General features: G+C 43.5%; 1 protein-coding gene across 1 annotated transcript in view; it reads right to left on the bottom strand.

Moving 5' to 3' along the window:
* LOC109430379 (trypsin 3A1) overlaps window positions 1-7,218 on the bottom strand; it is a 44,715-nt gene extending 37,497 nt beyond the window's left edge. The window contains exon 1 of the mRNA XM_019706441.2: window positions 6,593-7,218. Coding sequence (XP_019561986.1) covers window positions 6,593-6,680 — 88 coding nt within the window. The 5' untranslated portion in view covers window positions 6,681-7,218. The remainder of the gene's footprint in view (window positions 1-6,592) is intronic.
* Between the last annotated feature and the right edge of the window lie 7,270 nt (window positions 7,219-14,488).

Genomic DNA, 14,488 nt, shown 5'->3' on the forward strand with positions numbered 1-14,488 from the left:
GATTTGAATACAAGAAACTCGCTTCTTGAACCTTTTTCCATTTTCGAGGCCCCGGGATCTCCGGAACACGGTATTGGATATAGGCGCATCCCGAAGGACGCTCTCACCGACGCTCGATTGTACGACCAATGGAGGATAACGACTGGAGACTCCCGGTTGGCAGTAGCTGGTCCGTCATGGTCGCGTGATTACCTCACACTCCCCATTTTGGACTCCGTGGGATCGGAAAGGGGTTGAAGTCATGGTCTTGCCGGAAGTAGCGACTACCTTCCGACGCCCGATGACAGGTTCCTCCAAATCCTTGATAGCAAGGCGAGATCATCACGATGGTGTATTGATCTACTATCAAAACGCTGGTGGAATGAATAGTAGCGTGGACGAATACCTTCTCGCAATATCCGATGGGTGTTACGACATCATCGTTCTAACCGAAACGTGGTTGGACTCACGAACTCTCTCGGGACAGGTTTTTGGTACGGAATACGAAGTTTGTCGCTGTGATCGTGGACCTCGAAACAGTCGCAAATCAACTGGTGGCGGCGTTCTCATAGCTACCAAAAAGATGTTCAAAACTAGAGTTTTGAACAATGACGACTGGGATAGTGTAGAACAGCAATGGGCGTGTATCCAGCTTACAAACCGCAAGGTGTTTCTGTGTGTTGTCTATGTGCCCCCTGATCGAACCCGTGACACCGCCTTAATCGACACTCATTCCCGATCGTTAGCGGCGGTTATTGAAAAGGCTAATGCGGTCGACGAAATCATAATCATTGGAGATTTCAACTTACCGGAAATCTCTTGGAAATCGTCCTGCAATGGGTTTCTACACCCCGATCCCGATCGATCTAAGTTGAATGTAGGTGCATCCAAACTTTTAGATAGTTATAGCTCCGCCACGTTACGACAAATTAATTACATTACCAACGAAAATGGTCGCTGTCTTGATCTCTGTTTCGTGAGTGCTCGAGATGTCGCCCCAGCTATCTCCATTGCTCCAGTTCCACTGGTCAAACATGTGAATCACCATCCTCCATTAGTCCTCACACTCGACGATCATTGTGCAAGCAAAATGATGACTGTCGCTCCCGTGTTTTACGACTTTCGTAATGCTGACCAGCAAAGCATTATTGAATTTCTATCTGCCATCGATTGGGCCGCTGTCCTCGACGAACGTAATGTGAACAATGCTGCTCAGACACTCTCGCACATCCTGGGTCATGTGATTGAGCGACATGTACCTAAGAAAGCTTTCCTGAACAACAAACCGTGGATGACTCGTGAGCTTCGTGTACTGAAGTCCACGAAGAAAGCTGCTCTTAAGAAGTACTCGAAATATCGGACAGTTTCGCTGCGAGACCATTACAAGAGATTAAACACCGCATACCATTTGAGTAGCCGCCTGAGCTTCCGACGGTACCAGGAAAACCTCCAACGGAATCTGAGGATTCGGCCCAAGTCCTTCTGGAAGTACGTTAACAGTCAACGGAAAGAGGCTGGCTTTCCTTCAACCATGACCTTCAACGAAAAATTCTCCTGTGACCCCGATGACATCTGCCAGTTTTTTGCCGACAAGTTTGCCAGCACTTTCAACAATCAAGTCATTCCCGATCGTCAAATTCATCAAGCCGCTTGCAATGTTCCGTTAATGACTGGAAGTAGTCTATACAGACTTGACATCGACAATGCCATGATTTTCAGAGCCGCCTCGTCGTTAAAGTCATCGAGCAACTCTGGCCCTGACGGAATCCCATCCGTTTTTGTGAAGAGGTTCATTGAAAATCTCTTGACTCCTCTGCAGCACGTATTCAGCCTGTCCTTGTCGAGTGGTGAATTCCCGTCGGTTTGGAAAACCGCCGTTATGTTTCCCGTTCACAAGAAAGGTGATCGCAGGAACGTCTGCAACTATCGCGGTATCACATCACTGTGCGCAATCCCCAAGCTGTTTGAACTTGTAGTTATGGACCCACTTCTGGCACATTGCAAACAATATCTGAGTGACGACCAACATGGGTTCATCTCAGGTAGGTCGACCACGACTAACCTCTTGTGTCTCACCACGTACATTGCGGAAAGCTTTGCAGAGAGAGTCCAAACGGATGTCGTCTATACGGATTTGTCTGCAGCCTTCGATAAAATCAGTCACGCTATAACGATTGCTAAGTTGGAAAGGCTTGGTGTCGGCGGTAGTGTTTTGAGATGGATTAATTCGTACCTCGTCGGTCGTAAGCTAACAGTCACCGTCGAAGGCTCCGTGTCGAATGAGTTTCCGGCTCCATCTGGTATCCCACAAGGTAGCCATCTGGGGCCACTACTTTTTCTGCTATATTTCAACGACGTCAACTACGCAATTAAAGGCCCTAAACTATCATTCGCGGACGATTTGAAAATCTACTTGAAGATTTGCTCTGTTTATGATGCAATACGTCTTCAGGAAGAGCTCAATATTTTCGCGGATTGGTGCGATTTGAATGGCATGGTCGTTAATCCAAACAAATGTTCCGTAATGTCTTTTTACCACATTCGCCAGCCGATCATCATCTCGTATAAGCTTAATGGCTGTGAAATTCAACGTGTCGACCATGTGAAGGATTTGGGAGTAATCCTTGACACTCAGCTGACATTCAAACAACATGTATCGTACGTAGTAGAAAAAGCCTCCAGAACAATGGGTTTTGTTTTTCGCATCGCCAAGAATTTCAGCAACATACATTGCCTCAAGTCGCTGTACTGTTCGCTCGTCCGCTCATCCCTAGAGTACTGCTCGGTCGTCTGGTATCCGTATCACCAGAACGGTATGGACAGGATCGAATCGGTTCAGCGCCGCTTCTTACGTTTTGCTCTCCGTCGACTTCCATGGCAGGATCCGTTTAGATTACCGAGCTATGAGAGTAGATGTCGTTTGATCCAGTTGGAAACTCTCCAGGCGCGCCGAAATATCGCCAGGGCAATGTTTGTGGCTGACACAATACGAGGAAGAACAGACTGCCCAGCAATTCTGGCGGCAGTTGATTTGAACGTCCGTCCAAGAGCGTTACGAAACAATTATATGCTGAGATTACCGCTCCAACGAACCGACTACGGCCAGAATATCGCTATTCATGGTGCTCTTCGAGTGTTCAATAGGGCAGCAACCGGTTTCGATTTTAATTTGTCTCGTGCAACAATCAGACGTAATTTTTCTGTGATATTTTGTATAAATGCTGACGAATAGTGATTTTGTGTTTGTGTTATCTGTTGTTATAGTTGGTAGTATCAAATAGTTTTAACCATCATTGGGAAAAAGTTGTCTGTTGATGTAAAGTGAATAAATAAATAAATAAATAGTTATAGCATGTTGAACTGTTTTATGTGAGAAAAAAAAATTTCCCTATCCCAAACATTTTGGCCACCCCCTGTAGATCTTAAGATAACTTTCATTAAGTGGGTGGAGGAGAGTTATAGGAAACTGTACTGTATTATTGAAATGTAGAATAGAAGTACAGAAATTATATAAAATATGTTCAATGTTTTACAGCGGTCAAACATAATGAAAATATGACAAAGAAAAGTGCCTTTAAATTCGAAACAAAATGTAGTGGCTAGCCCACTCGGTAAAACCGCCGAACCCTCTGAGAGGGGTTCTCTTGTCTGAGTTGGGAAGTGGAAATAAAGATCAGTTCTAATCTGACTATGAACGTACTCGGTCGTTCGTTATTTGTATTTGAGGAATGTCTCCTTTTTATTTTACATTACCGGTCATTACAGTTGTCGACGAGGAGAAATGTTATAACTTGCTATGCGTTTCACGACCGTAGGTATTACCTTTTGGCGTGATTTTTGGGCAAGTTTTTTGTTGCGATGAGCGTGCTAGTAATCTTTGTTAACGTTTTGTTTGCTAGTGTTTGTGTATGAAAATTGTTTGCGTGATTTTTATATTATTTTGTGGATACCGCACTTGTAAATCCAGCATTTTTTAACGACCGCCGGTAATTGAGTTTTTTTTACGTTTATTTGCAGTGATTTTTTATTCGTGCGTGTAATTTTTAAATTCGTATTTTTCACGACCCCTTGTATTTGTATACTTTTGGCGTGATTTTTGTTTTTTTTTGGTTAACAGTGTTTCCTTTGGACGTTTCAATATTTTATGTCAAATGTTTCAGTACTAATTGGTCCATAAAAATGCTAGTACTCAAGTTCTTCTTTTATTTTTGTGGTGTAGCAAGGCGTTCAACAGCCCAGTTTTTACTTCATTTTTTACGCTCACCATTTTATTTTATTTTTATGAAAAAGAAGCGCATTTTATTCCTACTTTTGTTTTCAATAGTGAATGGTAGTTTTTGTTGTCTTCAGTTTGTTATCTTCCAATTTAAGTAATAAAAGATGGAAATTTTTGAAGACCATTTTTGTTTTATCTCCAACACAAATCGAAAATGCCGATTGTTTCTCCATTTGATGATCAACTGTGGCCCTGGAGTGGTAAAATCGGTACTTGAGTATGCGTGCGTCATTTTGGCATGTGATGACATTTTGCTAAATGAAAGGAAAGAGCTGAATGAGCTTAAAAGTAAATTTTGTATGTTACGCAATGTTTTGACCAGCAATACGTTATTGTTGTTTTTTGCGCTTTTGTGGTTGCGTTTAGTTTTTGCCACAGAAAACAGTGGATGTCACGGAGGGAAGCGAATGGTTACAATTTCCCTCAACGCATCGGGTGCGAGCTGAAAAAGTTGGTTATTTGGATACTTCGTCAACAAGAAGAAAAGTCTCACTATAGACGACAAGAGCAAGAACCACAGTCGAAGCCGGGACTATCGTTGCAGGACGGATGAAGATAAAGCAGGATTTAGACAGAACGCAGAACGGGAAAAGCTGGAAGATGAAATTCTGCGAACGGCAGTCGATTGCGGACCAGTGATGACGGAATTACGGAGATGAAGCAGGACAATGAAGCAAACCGGTCCTTCGGTGATTTGGTGTAGGCTTCGTTGGCGGTTCCTGTTCTACTTGGACACAGATTTACATGTCATGCCGGGTTTCAAGTATTATATTAATGTCTTCCAAGAGTCTAGTGATTAAGAAGTCAGCTTCATGATTCTAATTATGACCAGTATTAAGTAGACGTTAGTATTGTATTATGCGAGGTGTTCTGTAACCGTTTAATGCTTGAAGATGGTTTGGCTTTGAAATATGTTGATTGCAATTTGTAAAATGTTAGTTCTTTCTTAAGTTGTCAAAACTGTGAACATTGTATATTTTGTCCAAGTTAACGTAGAATTAACACAAATAATTGTTTATAATTGAATCTAAAGGGGAAAGAACTGTAGTGGCTAGCCCACTCGGTAAAACCGCCGAACCCTCTGAGAGGGGTTCTCTTGTCTGAGTTGGGAAGTGGAAATAAAGATCAGTTCTAATCTGACTATGAACGTACTCGGTCGTTCGTTATTTGTATTTGAGGAATGTCTCCTTTTTATTTTACATTACCGGTCATTACACAAAACTAAACAGAAAAAAGTGTCTGTAAAGTCGAAGCAAAATGTCCATAAAGTTAGAGTACGAGGGTTCACAAAATCGAGGTAAACCCGTAAACCTTAAGAATTTTATAAAAATTTGAGTAATTCTGATCGACATAGGGAAAATTACATATTCTCGGCCGTTTTGTTCTCTTCGTCTTGGGGTTTTTTTTTTAAACCTATTAAACTCAAAGTTGGCCTCAAATCCTTTCCAACCAATATGAATTATATGGACAAGTTTCAGGCAAGTTGGCTGTCAAAAACCCCCATGACGAAGAGAACAAACCTGCCGATAATACCCAATGTCACCCTATGTAATCATTCGGAGTGTTCCAAGTGATGTTTTTTGGCACATTAATTTTCATATCGATCAGCTTAAAATTTGTTTTATTGAAAGCTTTGAAATAAGTTTTCGCTTAATTATTTTTGTTATTGCACAGTTAAGAACAAACATGAAAGTCGTGGTTTTCGGTTTTGGAAATATCTTACACTGTCAGTACTTTTTTTTTGTAACAAACTCTCCATCGCATCCCTCGAATATACACTTTTCACAGTTTTTCTTCGCCATTAAAGCAGTTTCAATTTACATTGCTACCTTACCCATCTCCGCCCCCTTTTGACATCACTGACCGGCTTGCACTGTATGTTGTTTACATTGTTAACCTTTCACTTTCGATTTCTGCATACTGCAACTGCGTCAAATGTGCAACACATGTGCCCTATATTTTGCATCTTCTCTTCGATTTTCATCTCTTTGGAATTACACACCTATCTAGGTAGAGTCTGCCTGTGACCTTTGTATTCTAAGAGCACTTTCGGGGGTTTTCACTAATTGCTGCCATTGATATTATACGTTTGTGTGTTTGTATAGAAGGATCAAAGATTTTAGACCCAAGATTGTCGCGAAATGTTTCAACCCGAAAAAGTATTCTACTGGATCTGGATTCAAGCCCTTCAGAAGGGACTTAGTAAGTTCACCAACTGAACCACGAAAGCCCCAGTATTCTTCAGCCGCCGTGTAAGCATAATTTTAAATATCACTTTCGGATCACCTGATCCGACTCAGTACTTCCCCATCGTCTTCACTGACAATCAACACCTACCACAATTACAGCTTCCGTTTCGTGCCGCCGGAACTGCCACTGCAATTCTCACCAACGATATCAAACTGATCAGCAAGAGTAACTGCATTTTGTCGTCAGAATTCCGAGCCTGCGTACCGGTTAATCGTTCTTAAAGAGTAACAAATCAAGAAAACGCGTCTATTGGATCGAACGTATTAGCGACCGCGAAATTTTGCGTCGTGGGAATCGAGATCGCGATTTTTTTATTTGTGATGGCGGTGGCGTCGGCGGCGGCGTTATCGTCGTCGTCGTCAGCGGTACTCAAAAAATCGAACTCGTCCGTTGACAAGACGAGCCAAGACTGTGTGCATCAGTATTGTTCTGTGACTGGGGATTATAATTCGATCGTCTTTTATATACATATTGGATAAGTGTTGTCATGAGCGTGGTAACTGAGTAGTGACAACAACAGCAACAACAAAAGCAACAGCAACAATAATAACAATGCTATGCGCGCTCGCGGTTCGTCACCGTAAGGGTTACCGTACATGCGATACGCTCTTGGATTCGGTACCTTCGAGGACGTTTTGTCTCAGCAGCACGAGATGGGACAGTAGAATATGAAGAAGGTTCTTGCGTGGAGTTTAGGGACCCAAATTACTATGCTTTCAATTCCAGCAACTTGTTTGATTTAGTCACATGAAAACTTTTCTTTCTTAAACTTTCAAATATTTTGTGGAACAAATTTTTAGAGATTTTTTTCTTAGAATAAGAAGATATGATATCAGGTATTACTTCAAAGCTTTTTTTAAGGAACTTATTTGAAAACTTTTGCGAATAGAATCCAGATTTCTCAAATTGCATACCCTAGCAATGATGGTGGGGTAAGATGTCATTTTCAAACTTTCATCGTTTTCAATCATAAAAAACCTCTTTGTTAGGGATTCGGAGTGGTAACAACAACTAAACAATATTTTTCACAGGGAAGATTTTCCATGGGTTACTAAAAGGATTTTTTGTGCAAACATACACTGTGGTGCATAATTGATCGGACAAACGCCGATTTTCATACAAAATGGCCAAGTTTAACATGCTGTAACTATGGTTTGCTTTGTTGGATTGAGCTCAATTTTTGACACGGAACTACAAATATGCTGAATTTTGTGCATACAAAGTATAAAATGTTTTCGTTCACAGGTCTGGGCGTGGCAAGGCGTTGAAAATATTGCAAAAGTGATCGGACAGCGGTACCCCTTTGATTTACACGCGTGCCGCTGTCCGATCACTTTTGCAATTTTTTCAACGCCTTGCCACGCCCAGACCTGTGAACGAAAACATTTTATACTTTGTATACACAAAATTCAGCATATTTGTAGTTTCGTGTCAAAAATTGAGCTCAATCCAACAAAGCAAACCATTGTTACAGCATCTTAAACTTGGCCATTTTGTATGAAAATCGGCGTTTGTCCGATCAATTATGCACCACAGTGTATTTTGGCACCACTCACATTCAGGAATGATTTTATGAGTTGGGCCATTTTACTCTATCAATGCAGTTTAGGCTGGTTTGCCCTACATACATTTCTTTGTTCCTTACTCTAAATTCCTGGAGGACTATTCTAGAAAATGATCAACAAAGTATTTGTGTAGAAATGACCTTAAGATATCCTATACAAATTTCCCAAAGATTGCTCTGAGAACTTCCTCTGGATTTTCCCTAGGAAATTTCTTCGGGATTGTTCTGGGGGTTCTCATACAGACTCCTCTAGCAACTTCTAGGGACTTTTAGGGACTCCTGCAGATACTCCATCGTGAATTTCCCCAGGAATCCTTCTAGCCAAGTACTCCGCCAGAATAACTTGCCGAAACTGATCAACAGTATGTGGCGAGAGGGTTCCTTCCCGCAAGACTGAAGAATCGTGGTACCGCCCAAGTAAGAAAACTAGCTGAATAACAGTTTGTTAAGCTTAAGTTTGCATAAGAGTAGTTTGTACAGTGAAAACGTTTGTTGGGCCGATCCTCAAGACCAACTATTAGACCACCCTCGTAGCACACAAGTTCTATACAAGTTTATGTGACTCCTATAAGACTGAATTTGGTCATATAAGAGTTGCATAGACCTTTGTAGAACATGTGTGCTACTCGGGCAGGGACCCCTCCAATTTTCGACCGATTGTCAACCGAAGACGGCTCCATGAAAAGCTTGAACCTTACGACCTGGCATTTGAACCTGGATATCCCCAGACCTCCAATAGCTCGTCGAGTGAATATTCAGCGTGATTCCTGACTTTTATCAGGAAATTTCTGGAACGCCCGAGGAAACCGCCTTCATCTACGCCGATGATATTCTTCTGGTAGTCATAGTTAACACTCCGGATGGACCACATCAAGGCCTAAACGGCGATCAGCGTAGTCGCAAGATGGGCCGAATAGGTGGGCTGCACACTGTCGACAGCAAAAAAAATCAGGGGATACTTTGCAGATTCAAGAAGCACATCGTCAATCAGGCCATTGCTATCGATGGGCAAAGAATCACGCATTGGAAAACCGTAAAAGTCCAAGGAGTCTCCATCGACAAAAATATACAGTTGCGGGAGCACTACAACAACGCCAAAGCCAGCTATCGAACCGACATAACCGCCATGAGGGGGGTCTCCAGTTAGCCTAGTGGTTAAGGATTATTTACCTTACCTTAACGATCAGGTTAAGGCCGAGGTGGCCTCTGCTGTACATAGTAGCCGTCTCCATTCCACTCGGTCCATGGCTGGTTATCTCTAGTTCCACACTCTGCGTAGGATCCGCAGATCGTCCTCCACTTGGTCGACCCACCTAGCTCGCTGCGCACCACGTCTGCTTGTACCGGTTGGATGACTCTCGAGAACCATTTTAGTCGGGTTGCTATCCGACATCCTGACCGTGACCGTGACACGCCCACCGTAGCCTCCCGATTTTCGCGGTGTGGACGATGGTTGGTTCTCTAAGCAGCTAATGCAGCTCGTGGTTCATTCGCCTTCTTCAAGTCCCGTCTTCCATCTGCACTCCGCCGTAGATGGTACGCAACACCTTCTGTTCGAAAACTCCAAGGGCGCGTTGGTCCTCTGCACGTAGGGTTCATGTTTCGTGCCCATAGAGGACGACGGGTCTAATCAGCGTTTTTTAGGTAGTTAACTTCGTGTTACGGCAAACTTTATTCGATCGTACAGTTCTGCGGAGTCCAAAATAAGTACGATTTCCTACCACAATGCGCCTCTGAATTTCTCTGCTGGTGTCGTTGTCGACGGTCACCAGTGAGCCCAAGTACAGGAATTCTTCAACCGCCTCGAGTTCATCGCCGTCGATATAAATTCGGGGTGGCGGGCGCGCTGATTCCTCCCTGGAGCCCTTTGCCATCATGTACTTTGTCTTCGACACATTAATGACTAATCCGATTCACCTAGCTTCACTCTTTAGTCGAACGTACGTTTCCGCCATCGTCTCAAATTTACGAGCAATAATATCAGCGAAACCAAGCAGTTGAACGGACTTCGTGCAAATCGTTCCACTCGTGTTTATCCCTGCTCTCCTAATTACACCCTCTAAAGCAATGTTGAACAGCAAGCACGAAAGATCATCACCTTGCCGTAACCCTCTGCGAGATTCGAAGGGACTCGAGAGTGTCCCTGATACTCGGACTACGCACATCACTCGATCCATCATCGCCTTCATCAGTCGTATCAGTTTATCCGGGAATCCGTATTCGTGCATAATCTGCCATACCTGTTCTCGATCGATTGTATCATACGCCGATTTAAAATCGATGAACAAGTGATGTGTGGGCACGTTGTATTCGCGGCATTTCTGCAACATCTGGCGTATGGTGAACATCTGGTCGGTTGTAGCGCGTTCACCCATGAATCCAGCCTGATATTGTCCCACGAACTCTCTTGCAATCGGTGATAGACGGCGGCATAAAATTTGAGAGAGTATCTTGTAGTCAGTAGTGTGATCGCGCGGTAGTTCCCGCAATCCAACTTATCGCCCTTTTTGTAGATGGGACACACGATACCTTCCATCCATTCCTCCGGTAATACTTCCTCCTCCGAAATCTTGGTAATGACCCAGTGCATTGCTCTCATCAGTTCTTCTCCTCCGTATTTTCGTCCTGTGCACATTAGTATGGTACACGCTTGTATGGAAAAAATAAATCCTCGCTCCAGTCGACTTTTTAGATCCCATTTAGGTCCCATATGAACTGTACAAAATTTCAGCGCAATCGGTGAAACTATAATTTAGCGCAAGCGGTTCAAAGTTTTCATAGGATTTACTATGGGAAAAGTTACACATTCAAACAAAAAATCCCAGAGGTCGTCCCTTGTCTCCTTAATTCAAATCGATCAATGTTTCTTGTAGAAAAATCAATTATGAAACTTTCCTTCGAAGACCGCAAAACAATTGGATGCTTGTGGAAAAAGTTATTGATTTATTACCGATTAGTGATCCAACGAACGGCTTTTTATTTTATTTTATCAGCAGCACTGCTGCTGCCGTTGTTGCATGGGGTGGCGGGAGGCATCACCACCCCCAGAATCAGCAGCAGCAAGGCAGCAGCTACAGTGCTGCTAAGAAAACAAAACAAAAAGCCGATCATTGGATCACTAATCGGTAATAAATCAATAACTTTTTCCACAAGCATCCAATTGTTTTGCGGTCTTCGAAGGAAAGTTTCATAATTGATTTTTCTACAAGAAACATTGATCGATTTGAATTAAGGAGACAAGGGACGACCTCTGGGATTTTTTATCTGAAAGTGTAACATTTCCCATAGTAAATCATATGAAAACTTTGAACCGCTTGCGCTAAATTATAGTTTCACCGATTGAGATGAAATTTTGCACAGTTCATATGGGACCTAAATGGGATCTGAAAAGTCGACTGGAGCGAGGATTTGATATTTGTCCCATACTAGTGCACATACTCCAAAATCTGTTACCACGCCACCTTCGGTACTTGCAACGTCGCCATTGAGGTGCTCTTCGCAATGCTGCCGACACCTCTCGACCACCTCACGCTCGCTCGTGAGAATATTTCCGTGATTATCTCGGCGCGTGTCGGCTTGTGGAACAAAGCTTCTGCGTGAGCGGTTCAGCTTCTCGTACAACTTTCGTGTGTCCTTAGCGCGGTACAGCTCTTCCATCGCTTCGCGATCTCGTTCTTCCTGCTGGCGCTTCTTCATCCGGAAGACTGAGTTCTGCCTGTTCCGCGCCTGTTTGTAGCGTGCCTCATTCGCTCTCGTACGGTGTTGCAGCATTCTCGCCCATGCTGCATTCTTCTCGTTTTTCAGCTGTTCACATTCACCGTCGTACCAGTCGTTTCTGTGATTCGGCGTCGCGAAGCCTAGTGCTGTAGCCGAGGTACTACCTATGGCGGATCGGATGTCCCTCCAGCCACCTTCAAGTGTAGCTGCACCAAGCTGCTCTTCCGTTGGTAGGGCCACTGCTAACTGCTGCGCGTAGTCTTGAGCCACTTCTACGTTACGCAGCTGCTCGATGTTGAGCCACGGCGTTCGACTTCGACGCGTGGTGATAACTGTCGAAAGTTTTGAGCGCATGCATACAGCGACTAAGTAGTGATCCGAATCTATATTCGCACTGCGGTATGTGCGGATATTGGTTATATCCGAGAAGAATTTACCGTCGATTAGAACGTGGGCGATTTGGTTTTCTGTTTGATGGTTGGGTGATCTCCAGGTAGCTTTGTGGATATCTTTGCGGGGGAAGAAGGTGCTTCGGACTACCATGCCACGGGAGACTGCAAGGTTTCATCCCTGGCCGTTATCATCGATACGGCGTGCAGGCTGTTTCACACGATTACCGGTCTGTACATTCCCTCCCTTCCTACCTGCGCGTTCATGCCGCATCTGGTGAAAAACTAGAAGAGGTTCATAGAACCATCATAAAACCAAAATAAAAGGCATTTTGTTTTATAACGGTTCTCAAAGCCTCTACAAGACTAATTGGCCATGGATTGTCGGCTGTTCGAGTCCGTATGAAGTTGATCATCAATATTAACTTCTTTTCTCGATCAGCCTAGATAGCTGTGTAGTGTCGGTAGCGATTGTCTCAATTGGCTAAGAATAACACTACGGACCGCCTGTTCCGGTGGTAAGAATCCACCAACAGGTGACCCCTAATTCATGGTGTGATGCGGCTTTATGTTTACCGTGCCTAGGAATGAATGGCTAGGGGGGTCTAATAAAAACCTAACCGCTAACGGAGCCTGTGGAGTACCAGGGCGCCCTCCACAGTATGTAGCCCTTACTGCGCTAACCGGAGCAATGGTGCAGTGGACCTTGTGTTTCTCCGAGACAATCAGCTGCCCTTCTTTAGTCTCACTTGAGGCTAAATAAGGGCGGGATTATGAAGATGTTGTTAATTAGTTTAAATTTTCACCTATATGGTTTCGCATTATGCGATTTACACAGTGTATTCTGTGTATCCTCGCCTTTGGCGTTTTCCAATCGATACCGATTTGGTTTTATTGTTGCTGTTCTTTGTTGTGCTGCTGTTGCGAAGAGTTTAATCTTACCTAGTTTGGGTAGTGGCTACGGTTAGGATAGCTCAGATCAATCTTCAGCATAAAAGAACAGCAACGATCAATCTTTGCAGACTTATGCAAAATGGTACAGCCCAAGTGGCCTTGGTACAAGAACCTTACTTTCGTAAGGGAAATTTCTATCTAGGAAACCTTGTGAACCCGGTGTTTGCCACTTTCAGTAAACATGAAATGGCAAACTCGCGTGTCATGCCTCGAGCCTGTGTGCTTGTCAACAACGCAATAGTTGCTACACTCATCTCTGAACTAACCACCAGAGATGTATGTGCTATCACAATTGATGTATCTGTTGGAAACCTCAACAGGAAATACGTCTATTGTTCTGTGTATTTACCACATGATGAACCATCCCCTACGGATGCTTTCAAACAAGTCATCGCATACTGCACTTCAAAAGGCCTTCCGCTAATTGTTGGCAGTGATGCTAATGCTCACCATATAATCTGGGGCAGCTCAGACATTAACTTGAGAGGCTCCAGTTTGATGGAGTACTTAAGTAGTACAGATCTTGCATTACTTAACATAGGCAACCGCCCAACCTTCATGGTATCTGCTAGAGAGGAAGTGTTAGATATAACGCTTTGCTCTAGCAGAATTAGTCACGAGCTGACCAATTGGCATGTGTCAGATGAAGAATCTTTATCTGACCATCGCTATATCTTTTTTGAACATTTAAATGTTACTTCGCAAACATTGCGTTTCAGGAATCCTCGGTCAACAAACTGGGATCTTTATACTGATTTGGTTGCAGCCAAATTTCATGGATATTCACCATCCATTGACACTCCAAGTGATTTAGATGATGCCGTTGATACTACAACGACCTTCATCATGGAAGCTTTTGAAGAAGCATGCCCTCTACGGTCTGTGAAGATCACAAAAGGAACCCCTTGGTGGAACTCTGATCTGGCGAAACTCAGGAAGCAATGTAGAAAGAGTTGGAACAGACGACGTTCGGCTGGTTCGGAGGCTTTCAGGTCGGGTCGCAAGGCCTACAGGAAAGCTCTCCGGTCTGCTGAACGATCCGGCTGGAAAAACCTTTGTACAAATGTTTCCAGCTTGAGTGAAGTCAGTCGGTTAAACAAAATCCTTGCGAAATCTAAGGATTTCCGGGTGAACGAACTTCGTTTGCCAAATGGCGATCTGACTTCCTCTGATGAGGAAGTTCTGGAATGCTTATTCAGCACACACTTCCCTGGATGTGTGGATATTACATCTTCGGATGATCCTGATGTCTTTTCTTGTAGTTATGATTCTTTAGCTTCGGCTCGGAGTATTGTAACTATAGAATCGATTGAGTGGGCTCTTAATAGCTTTGCTCCTTTCAAATCTCCTGGGGCAGAT

This window comes from Aedes albopictus, chromosome 1 (assembly GCF_035046485.1).
Source record: "Aedes albopictus strain Foshan chromosome 1, AalbF5, whole genome shotgun sequence".
NCBI lineage: Eukaryota > Metazoa > Arthropoda > Insecta > Diptera > Culicidae > Aedes > Aedes albopictus.